General features: G+C 55.1%; 2 protein-coding genes and 1 non-coding gene across 5 annotated transcripts; 1 reads left to right on the top strand and 2 right to left on the bottom strand.

The window, feature by feature from the left end:
* Positions 1–902: 902 nt before the first annotated feature.
* On the bottom strand, positions 903–976 carry TRNAN-GUU (transfer RNA asparagine (anticodon GUU)). The gene has a single exon. It is a non-coding gene; the product is annotated as a tRNA-Asn (tRNA).
* Positions 977–1125: 149 nt separating this feature from the next.
* On the top strand, positions 1126–16580 carry PCGF2 (polycomb group ring finger 2). 3 transcript variants are annotated; one of them, XM_054088319.1, is made up of 10 exons: positions 1126–1237; positions 8182–8321; positions 8993–9089; positions 12130–12185; positions 12696–12746; positions 12831–12939; positions 13450–13498; positions 13682–13780; positions 15053–15133; positions 16104–16580. In XM_054088319.1, exons 2-10 carry the CDS (start codon positions 8210–8212, stop codon positions 16413–16415), a joined length of 966 nt encoding a protein of 321 aa, XP_053944294.1. In that variant the 5' UTR covers positions 1126–1237; positions 8182–8209; the 3' UTR covers positions 16416–16580. The 3 variants fall into 3 exon arrangements, with proteins under 3 accessions (XP_053944294.1, XP_053944295.1, XP_053944293.1); XM_054088320.1 differs by lacking the exon at positions 1126–1237 and adding an exon at positions 2258–2323 and having other exon boundaries at positions 13685–13780; XM_054088318.1 differs by lacking the exon at positions 1126–1237 and adding an exon at positions 2258–2323.
* Positions 16581–18887: 2307 nt separating this feature from the next.
* CISD3 (CDGSH iron sulfur domain 3) lies at positions 18888–20865 on the bottom strand. The gene is made up of 2 exons (XM_009556697.2): positions 20635–20865; positions 18888–19562 (listed from the first exon to the last, which is right to left on the bottom strand). The coding sequence occupies exons 1-2, from the start codon at positions 20836–20838 to the stop codon at positions 19389–19391; spliced, it is 378 nt and encodes a 125-aa protein (XP_009554992.2). The 5' UTR covers positions 20839–20865; the 3' UTR covers positions 18888–19388.
* Positions 20866–23693: the final 2828 nt, after the last annotated feature.

Below are 23693 nucleotides of genomic sequence, written 5' to 3'. Positions count from 1 at the left end.
GATTCTCCTGGCACGGCTTTGTGCCCTGCGTCAAAACCTTCGCTTCATTATTTCTGGTATGAAAAATAAACTCAGGGCGAGCGGGGAACGTAAATAGATTTTACGAGGCTTTGTGAGAGAGGGGAGCTCTGGGCAGGCAGCGTTTGGGCTCCTTTCAGTTTATTTTTAAGGCAAAATATGGGCTCGGGATGGAAAAAAAGGCTTTCAAGTCTCCGATTTTAACATCCCAACAGATCTTTTCGCTTACAGGAGAAACTGTGGTGGGGAACATAGGAATGTTTTTGTTCTCACCAGGGTCTGGTTCCCCCTCCCCATGCCCTTGGAGCCCACAAGGAGCTCCAGGACAGCATCCTGCCCATTTGCACCATCTCCCCATCCAGCTCATCCTGGTCCTGAGGGTGAGGATCCCTCCAAGGGAGTGGGAAAGCCCTACTGAGCCCCTGTGTGGGTCTCTGTATGGTGAACCCCCTCCTGCCTGCCCCATAGAGGGTTGGGATCAGGCACCGCAGCGCCCTTCCTCAGCCACAACCTGGAAAAAGGGGGATCCGGTGCTCAGAAGGATCTGCGGGACCCAGGATGGGAGGGGAAAGAAAAGGGAATGGAAAAAAGGGAAGGGAAGGGAAAATAGAAGGGAAAATAGAAGGGAAAAGAAAGGAGAGGCAATGGAAAAAGAAGGGAAGAAAAGGGGGAAAAGGAATAGGAGGAAAGGAAAGAAAAAAAGGCAGGGGGAAAAGAGAATAAAAAATAAAGGAGGAAGAAGAAAAATGGTAGGAAAGAAAAGTAAGAGGGAAGGAAAAGGGGAAGGAGGGAGAAAAAAAGGCAGCAAGAGGGGGAAGGAAAAAAGGGAAGGGAAGAGGAAAAGGAGACAGGCAAAAAGTGGGAGAAGGTAAAATTCGAAGTCCCGTCCCTGGGTGGGCTCGAACCACCAACCTTTCGGTTAACAGCCGAACGCGCTAACCGATTGCGCCACAGAGACTGCGTTAGGAAGCGCTTTCACCGACTGAAGGTAAGGGCAGACATCGGCACCGGGATACCGGGATAGTGGGCATTGGCACCGGGATAGTGGGATAGTGGGCACTGGCACCGGGTACCGGGACACCAAGCACCGGCACTGGGACACCGGGATGTTGCGTACTGGAAGTGTCACTGGCATACTGGGACACGGGACACCGGACACTGGGAAACAGGATACGGGATACTGTGCGCTGGAACCAAGACATCAGGACACTGGGAAGCGGTACTGGGACACCGGGCATTGGGACACCCGGCACTGGGCACCCACACTGGGGCAGTGGGAACTGGCACTGGAACACGGGTTTTCCTTCCCCTCTTCTTCCTCTCTCCTTTCCTCCTTCCTTTCCCTTTTTCTTATCTTCCTTTTTTCTTTTTTTATTTCCTTCTTCCTTCACTATTTTCCTTTTTTCTTTCTTCCTCCTTCCTTTCCTTTTTTCTTACTTTCTTTTTTTTTGCCTCTTCCTCCCTTCCTTCCTCCCTTCCTTCCTCCCTTCCTTCCTCCCTTCCTCCTTCCCTTCCCCTTTGTCTTACCTTCCTTTCTTATTTTTTGCCTTTTCTCTTTTCCTCCTCCCTTCCTTTTCTCCTTTTTTCTGTCTTTTTCCCCTCCTCCTTCCCTTTGTTATTTCCTTCTCCTTTCCTTTCCTTTCCTTTCCTTTCCTTTCCTTTCCTTTCCTTTCCTTTCCTTTCCTTTCCTTTCCTTTCCTTTCCTTTCCTTTCCTTTCCTTTCCTTTCCTTTCCTTTCCTTTCCTTTCCTTTCCTTTCCTTTCCTTTCTCTATTTTTCCTCCTCTTTTTCTTCCTTTCTCTCTTTTTCCTTCCCTTTTTCTTCCTTTCCTTCTTCCCCCTCTCCTTTCCCCTCCCTTCTCGGGTCCGTCCGTCCCCCCCCCCCCGCGGCTGCGATTTTGGGGCCATTTCTGTGGTTTTTAGGGTTATCTTTGGTTTTTAGGACGGGGATGAGGATGGAGGAGAGGGATGAAGGGGGGGGGAGAATCATACCCCGGGGGGGGGGCGGGGCGGGTTGGAGATGGGGGGGGGTTCCAATCTCAGCCCCTCACTCCCCTCCCTCCCTCCCCCCCAAGGAATGAGGTCACGTGACGCGGGGCGGGGCCTGTCTGGAGGAGGGGAAAAAATAAGGGAGGAAAAAAAAAAAAAAGGAGAGGAAAAAAAAAAAAAGGAGGAAAAAAAAAAAAAAGAAGAGGAGGAGGAAGGAGGGGAGAAAAAAAAATAAAAAGAAGGGAGGGAAAAAAAAAAAAGGAACCAGACAGAAAAAAAAAGGCCCCGATTGCCATCACCGAACGGAGCCGCCACCAGGTAGGGATGCGGTCGGACCCCCCCCCGCGATCCCGGGTGTCCCCCCCCTTTCCTACCCCTTTTTTCTCCGCGTTCAAGATGGCCGATGGCTTCTTCCCCCTTTGCTTTTTGTCTGGGAACCCCTCCTGGGAACGGGGGGCACCGGCACTGAGCTCTGACACCCCTAAATCTCGCCCCCCCCCCGTTCAGCGCGGCGTGGAACGGGGCAGCGCGATAGGGGCGGGGGGGGGGGGGCTGTAGTGGGAGCCCTTCACCCCCTAATCCTGTGTTTTTCCCCCCAAAATCAAGCGGGAGATGCTTCCTCCCCCTCTTCCCCCCCAGCGGGGGTCCCTCCTGTCCGCATCCCCGGGGGTGTCCCAGCGAGGATGGGGAGAGATGCGGACACGCGTGGTGGTACCCATTGGAGGTCACGGATGGGGTATCCAGAGGGGGTGTGGACGCGCGTGGATGTGTCCTTCTCGTGTCACGAGTGTCTGTGCCCCGTGGGGGGGACGGTGGGTGTCGCTTCGGGTGGCACATCGGGGCGAGAAGGGATGCGGACGCGTGTGTCGGTGCCCATCGCGTGGGTGACGCATTGAGTGTCACATTGGGTGTCACTTCGGGGCTAGAAGTGATGTGGACGCGCGTGTCGGTGCCCATTGGGTGTCACGCACCAAGGGGACAGAGTGTGGATGTGCGTGGATGTGCCCATCATGCAGGTGTTCCATTGGGTGTCACATTGAGTGTCACATTGGGTGTCACTTCGGGGCTAGAAGGGATGTAGACGCGCGTGTTGGTACCCATTGGGTGTCACGCACCAAGGGGACAGAGTGTGGATGTGCGTGGATGTGCCCATCATGCAGGTGTTCCATTGGGTGTCACATTGAGTGTCACATTGGGTGTCACTTCGGGGCTAGAAGGGATGTGGACACACGTGTTGGTGCCCATTGGGTGTCACGCACCAAGGGGACAGAGTGTCAGGGGGTGTGGACGCGCGTGGATGTGCCCGTCGCGTGGGTGACACAGCGGGTGTCACATCAGGGCTAGAAGGGATGTGGACACACATGTTGGTGCCCATCATGTGGGTGTTCCATTGGGTGTCACATTGGGTGTCACTTCGGGTGTCACATCGGGGCTAGAAGTGATGTGGACACGTGTGTCAGTGCCCATCGGGTGTCACGCACCAAGGGGACAGAGTGTCAGGGGGTGTGGACACGCGTCCACATGCAGGTGTTCCATTGGGTGTCACATTGGGTGTCACATCGGGTGTCACATCAGGGCTAGAAGGGATGTAGACGTGCATGTCAGTGCCCATCACGTGGATGTCACATTGAGTGTCACATTGGGTGTCACTTTGGGTGTCACATCAGGGCTAGAAAGGATGTGGACACGCGTGTCGGTGCCCATCACGTGGGTGACACATTGAGTGTCACACTGGGTGTCACATCAGGGCTAGAAGGGATGTGGACGCACGTATCGGTGCCCATTGGGTGTCATGCACCAAGGGGACAGGGTGTCAGGGGGATGTGAACACGCATGGATGTGGCCACCATGTAGGTGTTCCATTGGGTATCACATTGGATGTCACTTCGGGTGTCACATTGGGGCTAGAAGAGATGTGGACACACATGTCGGTGCCCATCGAGTGTCCCACACCAAGGAAACAGAGTGTCAGTGGGTGTAGACACACGTCTATGAAGGATGAGTCCTTCTCATGTCACCTGTGTCTGTGCTCCATGGGGGTCACATTGGGTGTCACTTCGGGGATGGGGAGGGATGTGGACACGCATGTCGGTGCCCATCGGGTGTCACGCACTGTGGGGACAGGGTGTCACGGAGCATGGACCTGTGTGTCTGTGCCCATCAGGTGTTGGTGCCAGGCAGGTGTCACGCACCACGGGGACACGGGGGGTGGACACTTGTGTTCACGCCCATCGGGTGGCTGTGCCGGCACCACGGGGATGGGGACTGTGGACCCGTGTGTCTCTGCCAAGTGGGTCACCGTGCGTTGGGGACACAGGGAGTAGACCCGTGTATCCGTACCCCTTGCGTGTCCGTGCCCATTCCGTGTCTGTGCCATGTGCGTGTCACGGATCGTGGGGACACGGGGGGGGTGTGGACACATGTGTCCATCAGGTGTCACGGACCGTGGGGACAGGCAGGGTTGTAGACATGTCTGTCCGTGTCCCCTGGCCGTTCTCCTCTCCGCGCTGTTTCGCTCCTTGGCAGCCCCGGTGCCCTCATCCCTCTCCCCGAGGGGTCCCAGTTGTGCCCCTTTATTCCCAATGGGTCCCGCAGGGAGGGGGCAACTGGGGGGGTCCCGGTTTACCGGTGACTTTGAAACGTCCTTCCCCACCCGCAGGTTTTGGGGAGAGAGGGGACACCGGGGACACCGCCCAGGGGGACAAAAGGCCCCGACAGGAGGGGATGCGGGAAGGGGCGCGGGGGGCCGGGCTTTGTGAGCCCCCCAGCAGGAAAGCACTGCTGCTTATTAGAACCGGTTTATTAGCACCCGCTTTATTAGAACTGGTTTGTGCTGGTGGCTCGGGCGTCCCCCGCCCGGCGAGCACCAAAAGCGGCAAAATCCACCCCAAAATGCAGCCGGGGAATGCCAAGCTGAGAGCTGAGCCTGGGCAGGGGGCTTCCACACCCCCTGCTGCACCCCCGGCCCCTCCAGCACAGCGGGGTCCTCATCCTCACAGCGCCTCTATCTCAGTCCCCGTGGTGTCTCCATCCCAGCATCATCCCCATCCCAGTCCCCATGGTGTCTCCATCCCAGTCCCCGTGATGTCTCCATCCCTGCAGCATCCCCATCCCAGTCCCCATGGTGTCTCCATCCCAGCATCATCCCCATCCCATTTCTCCTGGTGTCTCCATCCCAGCATCATCCCCATCCCATTCCTCCTGGTGTCTCCATCCCAGTCCCCGTGGTGTCTCCATCCCAGTCCCCATGGTGTCTCCATCCCAGCATCATCCCCATCCCATTCCTCCTGGTGTCTCCATCCCAGTCCCCGTGGTGTCTCCATCCCAGTCCCCATGGTGTCTCCATCCCAGCATCATCCCCACCCATTCCTCCTGGTGTCTCCATCCCATTCCCCATGGTGTCTCCATCCCAGTCCCCGTGGTGTCTCCATCCCATTCCCGATGGTGTTTCCATCCCAGTCCCCGCGCTGTCTCCGTCCCAGCCCGTGTTGCCGTTGGCACCCCCGGTGCTGCCATCGCTCCCACGCTCATTCACACACACACACACACACACACACACAGAGGTTCCTTCTCCCTCTCCCATCACCTCGGATGGTTGTAATAATATTCTGGCTCCTCTCCAAGTATTGGGGTTGCCATGGAAACAACAAAACTGCAGTGATTTCGGGGCCCTGGCTTCGCTCTTTCCCATTGTAGACGTGGAAGTGCCGGAGCAATTCCCGCGTGGCTGCGCTCGGTGCTGCGGGGGCTCCTGCCCGCGGGCGCGCGCCCAACGCCGGACCCGGGAATTTCCATAGAACCCTCCGGGCTGGGGCTGGAATTGCCTTTTCCGTTGAAAAAATCGAAAATACACTTTGTGTGTGTGTGGATGTACATTTGTGTGTGTGGATGTGGATGTGTGTGTGGATCTATAGGTGCGTGTGTGTGGATGTACGTGTGTGTGTATAGATGTGGATGTGAATGTGTGTGTAGATGTACATTTGTGTGTGTAGATGTGGATGTGTGTGTGGATGTACGTGTGTGTGTGTGTAGATGTGTATGTGTGTGGATGTACATGTGTGTGCGTGTAGATGTACGTGTGTGTATGTACATGTGTGTGTATGGATGTACGTGTGTGTAGATGTGTATATGTGTGTGTGTAGATGTACGTGTGTGTGGATGCAAATGTGTGTGTGGATGTACGTGTGTTTGTGTATCTGTATGTGTGTATGTAGATGCACATGTGTGTGTTTATGTGTGTGTGTGTATAGATTTACATGTGTGTGTGGATGTACGTGTGTGTGTATAGATGTGGATGTGAATGTGTGTGTAGATGTACATTTGTGTGTGTAGATGTGGATGTGTGTGTGTAGATGTACATTTGTGTGTGTAGATGTGGATGTGTGTGTGTAGATGTGTGTGTAGATGTGTATGTGTGTGTGGATATACATTTGTGTGTGTGGATGTGGATGTGTGTGTGTGGATTTATATGTGCGTGTGTGTGGATGTATGTGTGTGTGTGGATGTGGATGTGTGTGTGGATCTATATGTGCGTGTGTGTACGTGTGTGTGTGTATATACGTGTGTGTGTGTGGATATACGTGTGTGTGTGTAGATGTGGATGTGAATGTGTGTGTAGATGTACATGTGTGTGTGTGTATGTTTATGTGTGTGTGGATATACGTGTGTGTGTGTAGATGTGTATGTGTGTGTGGATGTACATATGTATGTACATGTGTGTACGGATGTACATGTGTGTGGATGCGAATGTGTCTGTGTGGATATACGTGTGTGTGTATGGATGTACGTGTGTGTGAAGATGTGTACGTGTCTGTGTAGATGTGAATGTGTGTGTGTATAGATTTACATGTGTGTGTATAGATGTGGATGTGAATGTGTGTGTAGATATGTACGTGTGTGTGTAGATGTACATGTGTCTGTATGTATGTGTGTGTGTATGGATGTACGTGTGTGTAGATGTGTGTGTGTAGATGTACGTGTATGTGTAGATGTGTACATGTGTGTGGATGTACGTGTGTTTGTGTATCTGTATGTGTGTAGATGCACATGTGTGTGTATGTGTGTGTGTATAGATTTACATGTGTGTGTAGATATATACGTGTGTGTGTAGATGTATATGTGTGTTTGTGGATGTACGTGTTTGTGGGTGGGGATGTGTGGATGTACATGTGTGTGTGGATGTATATGTGTGTGTGTAGATGTGTGTGTGTGTAGATGTACGTGTGTGAGTGTATCTGTGTGTGTGTATGTACGTGTGTGTGTATGGATGTACATGTATGTGTAGATGTGTATGTGTGTGTAGATGTACGTGTGTGTGGATGCGAATGTGTGTGTGTGGATGTATATGTGTGTGGATGTGCATTCGTGCATGTGGATGTATGTGTGTGGATGTAAATGTACGTGTGTGTGCGTATGTACATGTGTGTGTGCACCGTGCGGGTGCTGCGGGCAGGGGCTGTAACAGGGGGGGATTTGTCCCCATTCAGAGGTGTCCCAGCATGGGAGGGACCCATTTGGGGGGTGTCAGGGTGAGGCAGAGGGAGCGTGGCAGTGCTTTGGGGCTGGGGGTGCATGGGGAGCTGTGTGGGTGCTCCTTGTGCACCCCAGGGTGCAGGGCTGGGGCTGCCCCGGTGCTTCAGGACTTGGGGTGCATGGGGAGGTTGTGTGGGTGCTCCTTGTGCACCCCAGGGTGCAGGGCTGGGGCTGCCCCGGTGCTTCAGGACTTGGGGTGCATGGGGAGGTTGTGTGGGTGCTCCTTGTGCACCCCAGGGTGCAGGGCTGCAGCTGCCCCAGTGCTTCAGGACTTGAGGTGCATGGGGAGCTGTGTGGGTGCTGCCTGTGCACCCCAGGGTGCAGGGCTGGGGCTGTTTCAGGTCTAGGGGGCTGCATGGGGAGGTTTTGTGGGTGCTGCTCGTGCACCCCAGGCCTGGCAGAGTGTGGGGCTGGGGCTGCCCCAGTGCTCCCAGGCGTGGGGAGCTGTGTGGGTGCTGCTCGTGCACCCCAAAGTGCAGGGCTGGGACCTCTCCTGTGCTCCCAGCGCCAAGCGTGGCTTCTCTGGGGGAGCTCAGCACCCCAACGCTGCCCCAAACTTGTTCCTTAAGGAGTGAAGTGGGTCCCGCAGGTTCCGTCCTCGCGTGAAGTGGCCGTTAAGGGAGATCCCGGGTGTTTCCCTGCAGGGAGGATCCGCCGCGGCGCTGCTCCAAAATGCACAGGACCACCAGGATAAAGATCACCGAGCTCAACCCCCACCTGATGTGTGCCTTGTGCGGAGGTTACTTCATAGACGCCACCACCATCGTGGAGTGTCTGCATTCCTGTGAGTGTCCTGGCACCCAGGGGTGCTCCGAGCCCTGCGCCGCACCGAGACCCTCCCTCGGTGCCCAAACCCATCCGGCGTCGGGTGTTGTGGCTGCATGGAGCTGCGGGGTTGGTCCTGTGCCTTGTGGATGGGGTTGGGTGAGCAGAGTCCTGGCCCTGAGCAGCTTTTGGGGCATGAGGTGCTTCGCTGGGCTGGCCCAGGGGCTCTGCCCCCTCGTCCGTCTGTCTGCTCGTGCACTGACACCCTCTCTCGGTGCCCAAACCCATCCTGTGTTGATGCTGCATGGACCTGTGGGGTCGATCCCATGCCATGGGGATGAGGTGAGCAAGCAGGGTCCGAGCCCCAAGCTGGTTTTTGGGCTGTGGGGTGCTCTACTGGGCTTGCACAGGGACTCTGCCCCCTAGACCGTCTGTCCGTCCACCCATCCACCCATCCACCCATCCACCCACCCATCCATCCACCCATCCATCCATCCACCCATCCACCCATCCATCCTTCCATCCATCCTTCCATCCATCCATCCATCCACCCATCCACCCATCCATCCACCCATCCACCCATCCATCCACCCATCCATCCGCCCATCCATCCTTCCATCCATCCATCCACCCATCCATCCATCCATCCATCCACCCATCCATCCACTCACGCTGAGTCTCTCCGAACAGTCTGCAAAACCTGCATCGTTCGCTACCTGGAGACCAACAAGTACTGCCCCATGTGTGACGTCCAAGTGCACAAAACCAGACCCCTCCTCAGCATCAGGTGAGCTTTTGGGGGAAGGGGGTCCCCATGCACCATTGCCCCTTCGTCGCTGAGCCCTGGGCTGGTGTCGGCGCAGCCTGTGCCTGCTCCGGGGAGCAGCCCTGGACGCCCCAGGATGGGGAGCGGGATGCTGCAACCAGCAGTGTGGTACCTTGCGGCATGAATCCTCTCTGGTCCTGACCCTGCGCCCCACAGCAGTGAGGATTTGGGGTGCTCTCCAAGTGGAAGGGGAACAGGGACAGTGGGGAATGCCATGGCAGAGGGGACAGGACTCGGGGACAAATCCTGTGTGGCAGCAGGAGGAGGTTGGGATGGCTGCCAGCTGGAGCAGGGGCGGCTCTGGGCCCGTCCTGGACCACAGGCATCCATCCTGAGCCAGTGGGAGGTGTCCCTGCCCATGGCTGGGGTTGGAACTGGATGATCGTTAAGGTCCCTTCCAACCCAACCCAACCCAACCCAACCCAACTCAACTCAACTCAACTCAACCCAACCCAACCCAACCCAACCCAACTCAATCCAACCCAACCCAACCCAACCCATTCCATGATTCTAGTCCATGATCTACGTGTCCCACCGAGCGCAGTTTAGCCAGGACCGCCAGTGCTTTCTCCCTCCCTGCTCTGACCCCATGGGGACGATGCCATGGCCCTCGAGGGATGCTGGGGTAGCAGCACCGGGGTGGACGTGCGGCGGCGTGGGCGAAAGGTGCCCATCCGCGGTGCCTTCGCGCCAGCTCTGCCTTGGCCTCGCGTCTGGCCGGGAAAGCCAGACACATCCCATCAGCTGTGGAATTGGCTCTGCAGGTGGTTGGCATAGAAACCGTGAAAGGCTGCGATACATCACTCAGCTCTTTTTTTTCCCCTCCTTTTTTTTCCCCTCTTCCATGTAAATCTGTTTCTGTAGTAACACTTTTCCCACCTCTTTTTTTTTTCATCCTGCCTTGGTTCACTATGAAATATTTACACTCCGGCTCCCACGGCTCCTGCACCGAAACATCCCTGCGTGCTTGCGGGGACGGATTCACCGCCTCCCGCGCCGCCGCCGGGCGCCGTGCACGCTGTGCCCTCAGCCCCGAGCGGCGTGCGCTGCCGTGCCTTCGCATCCCCTTTGGTCCCGGCAGTGGGAATTGTGCGGCAGACGTGGTGCCGCGGGGCCTGATCCGGATACACCACCATAAAATAATCATTTACGCCAACACGGGGTTTATTTTTCCCTTTGCTCCCCAAACCAGAGCCGAAAAAAACCTGTGCTCTGGGCGTGATGCTGCGCGGTGCCACTGCATCCCGCGTGCCACCGCGGCGCTGGATGGGGTTGACTCATGCGAGAGCAGCGAGTGGCTGGTAATTAAGCTGCCAATCAAGCAGCTGAGGTTGTTTTTTTTTTATTATTAGCTTGCTGTAAATTATAAAGCAAATTCTCTGGGTCTGCGTTATAAATAAAATCACAGCGGGGCCCCACGAACCGGAGCGACGTCACCGAGGGGTTAGGGATGAAAGGCACGGGCTGGGCGAAAAATACTATGAGGGTATGGTCATTTGTTTTTTCTTTAACATAAAGGCCTTATTATGAAAATGGAAATAATTGCAGATCTAATTTACTTTTCGCCAGTCCCACTGCTCCTGCGTTGCGTTGGGGATTTGGTTTTTATCCGGCTGAGCTGCTGTTGTGCCGGATGCTCTGCGTGGTCCGAGGCTTCCAGCAAATCCCATTCCGAGCTCTGTGCTTCCCCCATTCCCTGAGTGTTTTAGCGGATCCTGCCTCGAGATGCTCATGTTTTAGGGAATCTGCTCCGCTTCCCTGTACAGCGGCGCCCGTCGGCCTTCCAGCAGGAAAATCAAACCCTGAGCCAGAGCCAAAACCAAAATGCGATGCAAATTAAAACTCGTAGAAACATTTGCTGATAGATTATGGGGGTTTTTTTGGTAAATTCTCAGTGTGGTTTTGTAATCCTTTTGACTACTGCAAGGGGTCCTGGCCCCCACATCCTGCTGTCAGCATCCCTAGCGCTTAAAAGGTGTTTTGACGTGGTTTTCTTTCTTTTTCCGGAGTTAACTCTTTGCAGTGGGGGTGGATGGGTTTGCATACGAGACAGGGTAATGTCATCGCTGTGGGATGGGGAGCAGGGCTGTGGCATCGCTATGGACCAGGAGCAGGGCTGTGGCATTGTTATGGACCAGGAGCAGGGCTGTGGCATCGTTATGGACCAGGAGCAGGGCTGTGGCATCATTATGGGATGGGGAGCAGGGCTGTGGCATTGTTATGGACCAGGAGCAGGGCTGTGGCATCGCTATGGACCAGGAGCAGGGCTGTGGCATCGCTATGGACCAGGAGCAGGGCTGTGGCATCGTTATGGACCAGGAGCAGGGCTGTGGCATCGTTATGGACCAGGAGAAGGGCTGTGGCATCGCTATGGACCAGGAGCAGGGCTGTGGCATCACTATGGACCAGGAGCAGGGCTGTGGCATCACTATGGACCAGGAGAAGGGCTGTGGCATCGTTATGGACCAGGAGAAGGGCTGTGGCATCACTATGGACCAGGAGAAGGGCTGTGGCATCGTTATGGACCAGGAGAAGGGCTGTGGCGTCATTATGGGACCAGGAGCAGGGCTGTGGCATCGTTATGGACCAGGAGCAGGGCTGTGGCGTCATTATGGACCAGGAGCAGAGCTGTGGCATCGCTATGGACCAGGAGCAGGGCTGTGGCGTCATTATGGACCAGGAGCAGAGCTGTGGCATCGCTATGGACCAGGAGCAGGGCTGTGGCATCGTTATGGACCAGGAGCAGGGCTGTGGCATCACTATGGACCAGGAGCAGGGCTGTGGCATCGCTATGGACCAGGAGCAGGGCTGTGGCATCGCTATGGGATGGGGAGTTGGGGCTCTGTGCCAGGAATCTCCCAGGAGGGAGGTGGGGAGAGGCAGCGTTCGGGCTGGTCTGGGGGGTCTGTGGTGCAGGACAGCTTTTAGCTGCCGGAGGAAGCAAACTGCTCCCTAATCCATCTGGTTTCTCTCTCTTTCCCTATTTGTTTTGCTCTCCTAGGTCAGACAAAACCCTCCAGGACATCGTGTACAAATTGGTCCCGGGGCTCTTCAAAGGTACAGCCGTGGAGATTTAGAATTGGGGGGATTTGGGGTTGTAACGCGCTCCCACCCACCAGCGAAACCGGTTCCCCAGATTTCATGCTGCCCATGTGCGACGGGGACAGCGGGAAAATGAATGCATGGTGTCACCAGACAGGGATGCATCCACCTGGATAGAGCCCATCTGCGTTCCGGCAGCCTGGGGGGAACCCCAGAAAGCAAAGCGGGGCGCAGGAGCTGCAGGTTTGCTCTCCAAGTGCCTGCCCATCCTTGCGGAGAACAAGTGTTGGGGTCTGCATGTGTGGGGAGACCAAGGGCAGGCGAGGGCGTCCCCACGGCAGCAGATTGGCAGCCGCTCTGAGGGTTTTACTGGTTTGACTCAACTGCTCTTACCAAAGCCGCTGCTCTCCGGTGGGTCTGTGGGCACCAGGCAGTGACCACCACGTTCGACCATCTGAGCCTTCCTCTTCCTCCCCTCCTTGCACCCTTGGTGTGATTTTTCTTTCCTCTTCCCTTCTCCCGCAGATGAGATGAAGAGGCGGCGCGACTTCTACGCGGCGTACCCCATGGCAGAGGGTGAGTGCCAGCGCTGGGGACCCCCCTCGCCCCGGCTCTGTCCCCCCTCGACGGCTCAGCCGCTCCCTCCCTCTGCTCCCGCAGTTCCCAACGGCTCCAACGAAGACCGCGGGGAAGTCTCTGAGCAGGACAAGGGGAACCTGACGGACGACGAGATCGTCAGCCTCTCCATAGAGTTTTACGAAGGGTCCAGGTATGGTTTCCTGGCTGCTGGGTATGAGCTTGTGGATAAACTCTCACCTCCTCTTCCCGCTTGGGAGATGGAGCTGAGATGTGAGGTGGTGGCGGCCGACACAGCCCCTGATTGGAGCTCAGCATCTTCTGCGGTGCTTGAATGGACAGAGAAGGATCCAAAACTCATCTGCGCTGGTCCCCCCTCCTGAATCCTCTGTGGGCGCTTGCTGTGGCAGCGTGGTTCCCACCTCGCTCCTTCCCTGGCAGCGTCCCCGGGGCCGGTGGTGGCCTCCAAGGATGTCATTGACACCTGGATCAGGGTTCAGAGGGAGGCAGGGAAGGCGGCAGCCTGGGCACTGGGGTGGGAATGCAGCGACTTGGGCATGGATCTGGTCAGTAGGGTGAAGCCAAAGCTTGGATGTTTCTCCTTGTAGCCCCTCCATGGACAGCCCTTCTGGTGGGTTGTTTTTCCTCTCTGCCTTTTTATTCCTCCATAAACTTCATCCTGTGTTTGCTTTTCTCTCCCCAGAGAGGAGAAGAAAGGGACCGTCGAGAACGGGGACCTGGAGAAGGAGAAGGTGAGTGTAGTGGGACCGTGGCATGGAGAGCTCCGTCTCCAGCTGCCTCCTGGGGTTTTTTGGGGGCAGGGGGCAGGAGTGTACCCCAAAACACCTGCTGAAGGAGGTGGGAACTGCCCATTAACTGCATGGTGGACTCTCAGCAACACCTTTCCCCCTGGTCCTTTCCCGCTGTGTTCCCAGAAGAACGGGGTGCGGTTCCTCCGCTGTCCCGCTGCGATGACCGTCATGCACTTGGCCAAGTTCCTCCGCAACAAGATGGACGTTCCCAGCAAGTACAAGGTGAGCGTGGGTCCGGGGTCCACTCACCGCTCAGCTTTGGGCTGGGATCTGCTCACTGCCCGGCTGTCGCTTGTGGTCCACTCGCTGCCCGGCGTTGGGTTGGGATCCACTTACTGCCCAGCTTTGGGTTGGGATCTGCTCACTCCCTGGCTTTGGGTTGGAATCTGCTCAGTCCCTGGCTTTGAGTTGGGATCTGCTCGCTGCCCAGCTTTGGGTTGGGATCCACTTACTGCCAGGCTTTGGGTTGGGATTCACTCGCTGCCCAGCTTTGGGTTGGGATCCACTTACTGCCCAGCTTTGTGTTGGGATCTGCTCGCTCCCCGGCATTTGGTTGGGATTCATTTGCTCCCTGGCTTTGGGTTGGAGACCACTTGCTGCCCAGCTTGCAGTTGGGACCCACTCATTGCCTGGCTTTGGGTTGGGATCTGCTCACTGCCCAGCTTTTCATCAGGACCCTCTCGTTGCTCAGCTTTGAGTTGGGACCCTCTCGTTGCTCAGCTTTGAGTTGGGACCCTCTCGTTGCTCAGCTTTGGGTTGGGACCCTCTCATTGCTCAGCTTTGAGTTGGGACCCTCTCGTTGCTCAGCTTTGAGTTGGGACCCTCTCATTGCTCAGCTTTGAGTTGGAACCCTCTCGTTGCTCAGCTTTGAGTTGGGACCCTCTCGTTGATCAGCTTTGTGTTGGGACCCTCTCGTTGCTCAGTTTTGAGTTGGGACCCTCTCGTTGATCAGCTTTGTGTTGGGACCCTCTCATTGCTCAGTTTTGAGTTGGGACCCTCTCGTTGATCAGCTTTGTGTTGGGACCCTCTCGTTGCTCAGTTTTGAGTTGGGACCCTCTCGTTCCTCAGCTTTGAGTTGGGATCCTCTCGTTGCTCAGCTTTGAGTTGGGACCCTCTCGTTGCTCAGTTTTGAGTTGGGACCCTCTCGTTCCTCAGCTTTGAGTTGGGACCCTCTCGTTGCTCAGCTTTAAGTTGGGATCTCCTCTCTCCCCGTCTTCGGGCCGGGATCCGCTCACCGCTCGGCTTTCGGAGTTCTCTGTTGGGCTCAGCGGCGCCGATGCCGATTTGCCCATCCCTTATCACATCCCCCGCTGCAATCACGCCGCGCTTTGCCCACTCCTACATCCCCCGGCAGCCCGGGCTCTGCAGGATCCATCCCTTGTACCTTCCTCCGGTGCCCGGCACCCCTGGAATCCCCGTCTCGCTTCCCCCCGAGCGGCTCCGCGGTGGCGCCTCTGCCCCCGTGCCGGGCTCTGACGCGGTGCCCCGAACCAGGTGGAGGTCCTCTACGAAGATGAACCCTTGAAGGAGTATTACACCCTGATGGACATCGCCTACATCTACCCCTGGAGGAGGGTAAGCGCAGCTTTGAAGAACTTAACTGAAAAAAGAGAGAAGAATTAAAAAATCTGCATAGCTTAAAATTGAAGAATTTAAAAATTAAAGAATGAAAAATCTCAGTGACTTAAAAATTGAAGAACTTAAAATGGGAATAACTTAAAAATGGAAAAAATTACAAATTAAAGAGTGAAAAATCTCAATGACTCAAACCTTGAAGAACTTAAAATCTGAGTACCTTAAAAATTGATGAGTTTCAAAATCAAGAATTAAAATCTCAATAACTTAAAAACGGAAGAACTTAAAATGTGATTAACTTCAAAATGGAAGGATTTAAAATTGGAATAGCTTAAAAATCTGAATAACTGAAGAATTTAAAACGTGAATGACTTCAAAATTGATGAGTTTAAAAAATAAAGAATTAAAAATCTCAGTAACTTAAAAATTGAAGAACGTAAAATGGGAATGACTTCAAAATTGATGAGTTTAAAAACTAATTAAAAATCTCAGTAACTTAAAAATTGAAGAACTTAAAATCTGAATAACTTAAAAAGGGAGGAATTTAAAAAGGGAAAAAAATTTAAAAGGGAAGAATTTAAAAGGGGAAGAGTTTAAAAAGGGAAGAATTTCAAAAGGAAAGAATTTCAAAAGGAAAGAATTTAAAAAGGGAAGAACTAAATTGAACTTAAAATCGGAATAACTCCAAAATGGAAGAATCTCAAATCGGAGTAACTTAAACACCGACGAACTTAAAGTTTGAAGGACTTAAAGGTTGAAAATGCTAATTGAAAAGCTTAAACCTTGGAGCAGGTCAGCCAGTTAACCCCTGAGGTGCCGCCTGCTCGCGGCGGCGTTCGTCCCGGTGGGCTCTTGCAGGGGTCGGGGCTGTTCCCCATCGCGGTGCCGTCGGGAGGGTTGGTGGCCGCGGTGCCGTCGCGGCACAGGGTGCTGAGTGCCACCCTCCTTCCCCCTCTCGTCGCCTTTGCAGAACGGTCCTTTGCCGCTGAAATACCGCGTCCAACCCACCTGCAAACGGCTGAAGCTCTCGCAACCGCCCGCGTCCGAATGCACCAACACCAGCGGCGCATCCGAGTGCGAATCGGTCAGCGACAAAGCCCACAGCCCCGCCACGCTGCCCGCCACCTCCTCCTCGCTGCCCAGCCCCGGCACCCCGTCCCACGGCTCGCCGTCCCCCGGCACCGGCCCCGCGCTCAACGGCACCTCGAACTGCCACCCGCCCGCCGCCGGCCGGTGCCGCAAAACGACTCTCAACGGCAGCGCGGCCTCCGCCTTGACCTAAGTGTCGACACAACGGGGACTCCTGCCTGGCTTTTACATATCTATATATATTATATAGATACATATATAAATGTATACGTGTACATAGGGAGAAAAAAAAATAATAATTATACATACTTATTTTCTATTGATCGACCAGATTAATTTAAAATGCAAAGAAGACACATAAACGTGGTGGAATATTTTTAAATGCTTTGCTTTTCTCTTTTCTTTTCTTTTCTTTTCTTTTCTTTTCTTTTCTTTTCTTTTCTTTTCTTTTCTTTTCTTTTCTTTTTCTTTTTCTTTTTCTTTTCTTTTCTTTTCTTTTCTTTTCTTTTCTTTTCTTTTCTTTTCTTTTCTTTTCTTTTCTTTTCTTTTCTTTTCTCTCCTCTCTTCTCTTCTCTTCTCTTCTCTTCTCTTCTCTTCTCTTCTCTTCTCTTCTCTTCTCTTCTCTTCTCTTCTCTTCTCTTCTCTTCTCTTCTCTTCTCTTCTCTCTTCTCCCTTCCCTTCCCTTCCCTTCCCTTCCCTTCCCTTCCCTTCCCTTCCCTTCCCTTCCCTTCCCTTCCCTTCCCTTCCCTTCCCTTCCCTTCCCTTCCCTTCCCTTCCCTTCCCTTCCCTTCCCTTCCCTTCCCTTCCCTTCCCTTCCCTTCCCTTCCCTTCCCTTCCCTTCCCTTCCCTTCCCTTCCCTTCCCTTCCCTTCCCTTTCCTTTCCTTTCCTTTCCTTTCCTTTCCTTTCCTTTCCTTTCCTTTCCTTTCCTTTCCTTTCCTTTCCTTTCCTTTCCTTTCCTTTCCTTTCCTTTCCTTTCCTTTCCTTTTTTCTCTTTCTTTTCTTTTCTTTTCTTTTCTTTTCTTTTCTTTTCTTTTCTTTTCTTTTCTTTTCTTTTCTTTTCTTTTCTTTTCTTTTCTTTTCTTTTCTTTTCTTTTCTTTTCTTTTCTTTTCGGGGTTCGGTTTTAACGGATGTAGAGCCGCACGCCGGAGCCGGGAGCCCCACAGCCTCGCTTTTCTCTAACGCTTTTCCCTCTCCTCCCCATCCCTCTCCCCCCACGCCCGCTCGGAGCGATAACGGGCGGTGAGCGGGGACTCCCGGCTGCACAGGTAAGGGCAAAGCACAGGTAAGGGCCAAGCACAGAAGCCAAAAAACTGCCTCCCTGCCCTACCGTGTCCTGGTTTTTTCCCCTTTTTTTGCCTTTCTTTGGGGTGGTTTGGCCCCAGGGCCGTTGCCTGTGGCTGTCGGGGACCACTGATCCATTTGTTGGCATCGAGCATCGCTCGCCGGCGCTGCCCCCGCAGCTTCTCCTCGCTGGGCGTGTGTTTCTGTGTCTCTTTTGGTTCCCCTGTGTGGTCTCTGGACGCCCTTTCAAGCTCTGATCAAACACAGACTCTTCCCTTCGTGCACAGTAAGTCGATTCTTTCTTTTCTTTTCCCCCAGCGTAAACAAACGATGCTTGCGACGCGGTGGTGACGGAGGGAGGAGCACAAACCCCACTCAATATTGGGGTGGGTTTTTTTTCCTTATAAAATGGAAAAAAAACTGGCTCTGGACACCACTGGGAAATCCAGGTTGGAGGCATCCTTGGGGGATGGAAACCCTCGTGGGACGCGGGGGCTTCGAGCCTAAGCCCGTGGTGGGTGCCGCACCCCGTTAGGTGATGGTGGACCCCACGCTGCCCATTCACCTCAACGCCCCGTTTTTATCGTTTATTACTTTTATCCCCCACTCCATCCCATCCTTCCCACCCCCACGCTGGGGTTTCACAAAAAAATAAACCACAAAAATAAAAGACTACAGTGCCTTTAGCCAGGAGGCTGCGGTGAGGGGCGAGCGCGGGAAGGTGCTGCCGTGTTTCGGGCGGACGCGGAGAGGCAGCGGCATCGCCAACCGCCCGTGCGCTCCGGGGAAGGGACCAACTTTCTATAGGAACAAGATAAAAAGCACACGAGCCTCGGGGAGCGCAGCCCCCCGGGGTTTTCTCTCCATCCCTTTGCTGGGGAAGGGGGCAAACGACAAAATATAAGTGCCTGCAGCGCCCGGGTGGCACCGGCGGCTGCGGCCGCCCGCGACGGCACGGTGAGAACCAAAGGAAAGCGGCACGGGAATTGTATGAACAGCCCGACTCCAAAGGTCAGGAACCGTGGGATGTTGTTATCGTTATTTTTTTAATTGGTTTTTTTTTGGTTTTTTTAAGTATCGCACCCCCAGCGTGGACTCGGCAGCGGCGCCGTCGCTACAGCACAGGTCCCCCCGGCGCCCCTTTGGTTTCTCTCTTCCCCATCCCCAAGCTGGGGCTGGGCGAGGAGCTCAAACCGTGTCGGGGGGCTCTGTTTGTCTCGACTTGGACACCCCTTTTCTTCTTGTAAATAGGTCAGAATGGACTGAGGGAGGTGCCTCGGGCTGGGGTTTGTGTGGGGCTCGTGGGGGGGGTTATGTTTTGTTTTCATTTCTTTTTTTTCCTATACGGTACAAACCAAACTGCTCTGTATGTTTGCATCCTGTACAACGTTTTAATGTCTTGTAATATATTCAGATATTCATATATCGTTATTGGTTAAACATTTGTATAACTACACAGCTTTGTAAATGTAATAAATGCTGCAGACTGTCGTTCCCATCGTCTGCCTGTACAGATGCAGCTGCCTGGATCCCCCCCGTCCCTCATCCCGACGGGCGCCTGGAGCTCTGGAGATGCAAAATCACATAAAGTTTTGCATCTGCTGACATAAAGTCCCATTATCCAGCGGATTATTTCTTCTCCCAGCTATTGCTGAGCCATCGTTGCCCCTGGCAGAGCCCCAGTGGAGCAAAGTTGCTGCTCCGTGCTGGGGTGAGGCTGTTTTGCTGCAGCCCACAGGGCTCAGTAATTAAGGCTTAATTGGGGTGGGGGCTGGTCTCCTCCCCACTCCCTTCCACACCTCAAGAGGGTTGATCATCCCGGTGGTCCTGGGCTCCCGTGGGCTCCGTGATCTCCATCCCTGCAGGATGCAGCCGTCTCAGGGCTACGCAGGGAGCTGGGCGCTCTGCACGGCGTCCTCCTTGTGGGTGCCGTCGCAGTACGGGGGGAGGCGGGTGTGCTTGCACCCACACAGCCAGACTGTCTTGTCCTCCTCCGGGGTGAAACGCAGCGGGGAGATCCCTGGAGCCGCCTTCTTGTGGGCACCGTCGCAGAAGGGCTGTAAAGCAAACAGGTAGGGGGGTAACAGTGGGGATTTGGGGGTGCTGGGGGTGTGTCTGGCTGCTCTGGGCTCTTTGGGCACAAAATGAGGAGACCACAATGGCTCCATCCCCTCTCAGGCTGTGCTTTGTGCCCCCCCTCTCCACAGCCCAGTGCATCCCTTGGGATTTGGGGTGCTGCGGAAGCACCTGCGAGGGCTGCGGCACCTCCTGCCCCCCTAAACCCTCTCCTGGATCAGGGTCCCTGTGGGACCAGTCCTGCCCTGTCTGCATCCCAGCTGGGGGGAGGCAGACCCCCCGACCCCCTCTGCATCCTTGCTCCTTCCAAGTAGGGGGGCTGGACCCCATGTTCCACCCTGCATCCTCGTGCATCCCAACTGGGGGGCTGATCCCAGTCCACATCCCCGTCTGCATCTCTGTGCGTCCTGGCTGGGGGGACCAGAGGCCCCCAGCCCTGTCTGCATCCCAGCCGGGGGGCCTGGAGCTTAGAGGGGCTTAGAGGGGGCTGAACCAACCTGTTCCTCATCCCCATCTTCATCTTCATCCCGGTTTGGGGGGGCTGAACCAACCAGTCCCCCATCCACATCCCCAATCCTCATCCTCACCCCCACACATCCCGGCTTGGGGGGAGCTGGACCACCCTGTCCTTCATCCCCATCCTCATCCCGGCTTGGAGGGGAACTGGACCACCCTGTCCCTCATCCCCATCCTCATCCCGGCTTGGGGGGAACTGGACCACCCTGTCCTTCATCCCTTCCTCATCCCCACACATCTCGGCTTGGGGAGGGGGGGCTGGACCACCCTGTCCCTCATCCCCATCCGCATCCCCATCTTCATCCCGGCTTAGAGGGGGCTGAACCAACCTGTTCCCCATCCCCATCTTCATCTTCATCTTCATCCCGGTTTGGGGTGGCTGAACCAATCAGTCCCCCATCCACGTCCCCCATCCTCATCCTCATCCCCGCGCATCCCAGCTTGGGGGGGGGCTGGACCACCCTGTCCCTCACCCCCATCCGCATCCCGGCTTGGGGGGGCTGGACCCCCCCGGCTCCCCATCCGTCCCCCCCCGACCTGTCTCTTGCTGTGCCCGCAGGCGCACCACGCGTACAGCTTCCCCGCCTTCAACTCCACCGGGAACGGCTCCTTGGCGGCGATCACGGGCTCCGGGGGAGCGGAGGAGAGCGAAGCCACGTGTAAAACCGCCGCCGTTCCCCGGCCGAGCCCCCCCCTCGCGGCTCTCATCAGTGTCACGAGCGCAGCCGCTCTCAGCCCCATCGCTGCGGTCACCTTCGCGGCAGCGGCTCCTCCTCCTCCCGGAAGAGTCGGGCAGGGACGGCTCGGCAGGAGCTCCGCTGCTGCTTGGGGAAAGGTTCCCCCCCACCACCCAAGCCCATCCCCGGGGTGTCCGGTCCCCTTTGCACCCCTTCTCCCAATCAAACCGGGCTCTGGGGGAAGGGGCAGAGCCCTTTGGTCTCCCCTTCTTCCAGGGAGCTGCAGGCAAAGGAGGGATGTGGTCTTTGTCCCTCCCCATATGTGGGCTCCATCCCTTCCCTGGAAATTCATCTTTTAGGCATCAAAGTGTTGGATTCCTCTCCCTCCTCCTCGCTTCCTTTTTTTTTTTTAAGCGTTTCGCTAATGGGAAAAATTGGCTTTTTTTTGGCACCCGGGGGGAAATTGGCTCTGCAGGTGGAGGAAGGGGCACTCCCTGTGTGTTGGCACCGCCGGTGGTGTCCCACATCACCCGGGGGTCCCAGCCCCTGCCCCCCATGTGTGCTGCGTGGGGTGTCCACAGCCAGGTCCCATCATCTTGGCTTCCTGGTGCCGTGGGAGTGAGGGTCTGATCCAGGCAACACGTCTATCACCCATGGTCAGATCCCACCACCCTGATTTCCTGGTGCCGTGGGAGCAAGGTCCGGATCCGAGCATCACATCTATCACCCATGGTTGGGTCCCACCATCCCAACTTCTTGGTGCCATAGGAGCAAGGTCCTGATGTGGGCATCACATCTATCACCCATGGTTGGGTCCCACCATCCTGATTTCCTAGTGCCATGGGAGCAAGGTCCTGATCCAGGCATCACATCTGTCACCCATGGTCACATCCCACCATCCCAGCTTCTTGGTGCCATGGGAACAAGGTCCTGATGTGGGCATCACGACTATCACCCATGGTTGAGTCCCACCATCCTGATTTCCTTGTGCCATGGGAGCAAGGTCCGGATCTGGGCATCACATCTATCACCCATGGTCAGGTCCCACCATCCCAGTTTGGTGCCATGGGAGCAAGGTCCTGATGTGGGCATCACATCTATCACCCATGGTCAGGTCCCACCATCCTGATTTCCTGGTGCCATGGGAACAAGGTCCTGATCCAGGCACCGCCTGCATCACCCTAGAGAGCTGTTAAGCCCAATGTCCAACCCAAAGCCATTTTATTTTCCTTTCTAAAGTGCCCCCCACTCTCGGGCTCTTCCCCAACGCTGTCATCCCCAGGGCAGGGGTGGAAAACTCCCCTCTGGGCATCAAAACCTTAATCCTTGGATTCAGTGCCTCCGCTTGCAGCGTTACTTGGAGGCACCCAAACCTCCTCTCTGCACATTTTTTTACAGCGGAGGTGTAAATTCCCTGTTTAACATCGCTCCTCAGCCCAGCTGCGAGCCATGGGATGGGCTTTCCGCGTTATCCGTGGTCTGCAAATCATTTGGGAGCGGCTGCGCTGGAGCCCCCTCATCCCTCTGTGGCACAGCGAGCGCTGCGGGGCATCGGCTCTGTCCACAAGGAGATCAGCAGCCACGGAAAGAGATCTTGGAACCTACTTTGTATTTTATTTTTTTGGAAAACATTCTTTTATTAAAAGGACGGTGACAACGTCTCAGTCGTACAAATACAGCAAATGGTACAAAGACGCCGTTTGCGTTACACACAACGGAGAGAAACCGAGGCCGCTGCCTTCCTCTCCCGCTGGAGACAGGAGGACGGTGAACGGGAGCAGTTTTCTGCAGCTCCTGCTCTCTTAGCACCTAAATTGGGGTTTTTTTTGTCCTTAGGAAGGAATGAAAACAGAAAGCATCCTCCTTGGAGCAAGTGCAGACAACGCTGCCCGGCGGTTGTACAAAGATATAAGAAACGTTCCCGGCTACAAATCTGCCCGTGTGGTTATCAAATAAAACCCTTTTATTAAGAAAGAACCAAAACAACCGTACAAACATCTGCATATATGTTATATGGTTTTGTATTCCCAATTCCCAGCTTCTCTCCTCACCCTCTTTTCATGCTCATCCCTTTCCCACCATCCCTTTCCCCTCCAGCTCAGCTCTGCCCAAGGGAGCCCTCCTAACTCCGACGATGTGCTTCTATCCCTCTGAAATCCAGGCTGTGAGCGTGGGCAGAGGCTGTCCTGAGCAGGGAAGCACATCCACACCTTCCCTGCTTTCCCATCCAGCTTCCAAGGGGCAGGAACGCCCAGGGACCTCCCTGCAGCTCATACTTTCCTTCGCTCCCCGTGCATCGCGGAGCCTCCTGCTCGCTGTGGCTAAAGCTCTGTTGTTGACGAATTAAAACACCCCACCTAATGCATCCCTCTCTCCATTAGGAAAGACGTTATTCCAGTGGGTTTGTGGTGGGGAGCCCATCCAAGCAGAGCAGCTCCACCGAAGGAAGGGATAAATGAGGGAGCGTAGATCTGGTGGAGCCCAAACCACCCCCTGCTCTAAGCACAACCGCACCAAAGGTTTCACCAGTGAAAAACTCCCGTCCTTGTGGAATCCATATGGGACACTCAGGAGCCCACATTTCCCACTGGGAGGAACCACAGATCTCCTGTCTCTTTCCTGGGCAGAGAGGAGGGAAGAGCAAAGCGCAGGAGAAATGGCTCCTGAGCAAATTCCCCCTCTCCGTGCTTCTGCTTCCCCATCTGGAAAATGAGAGGAGAGATGGACACCTCGGAATTGCAGTTTCGGCTCTGCTGCTGCAAAGTTACTGTTAAAACTATTGCGATTTCACCCTTTCCTGCAAAGGTGACATCCACAGCCTTTATGACAACTCCATTTCTTAGACTAAACGCACGAAGGAGAGGCACTGGGGACCCATCCAGCTCCCTGCCTCGAGGCTCTTTTGATCACAGGCACTTG

This window comes from Cuculus canorus, chromosome 25, assembly GCF_017976375.1.
Source record: "Cuculus canorus isolate bCucCan1 chromosome 25, bCucCan1.pri, whole genome shotgun sequence".
Classification (NCBI taxonomy): Eukaryota; Metazoa; Chordata; class Aves; order Cuculiformes; family Cuculidae; genus Cuculus; species Cuculus canorus.
This window is presented reverse-complemented; position numbering and strand designations above follow the sequence as displayed.

Coding starts and splice junctions, on each gene's coding strand:
- PCGF2 (XM_054088319.1), top strand. CDS start 8,210: ATGCACAGGACCACCAGGATAAAGATCACCGAGCTCAACCCCCACCTG. Junction 12,940..13,449: donor GAGTTTTACGAAGGGTCCAG/GTATGGTTTCCT, acceptor TTCTCTCCCCAG/AGAGGAGAAGAAAGGGACCG. Junction 13,781..15,052: donor ACGTTCCCAGCAAGTACAAG/GTGAGCGTGGGT, acceptor GCCCCGAACCAG/GTGGAGGTCCTCTACGAAGA.
- CISD3 (XM_009556697.2), bottom strand. CDS start 20,838: ATGGGGCTGAGAGCGGCTGCGCTCGTGACACTGATGAGAGCCGCGAGG. Junction 19,563..20,634: donor GCGGGCACAGCAAGAGACAG/GTCGGGGGGGGA, acceptor TTTGCTTTACAG/CCCTTCTGCGACGGTGCCCA.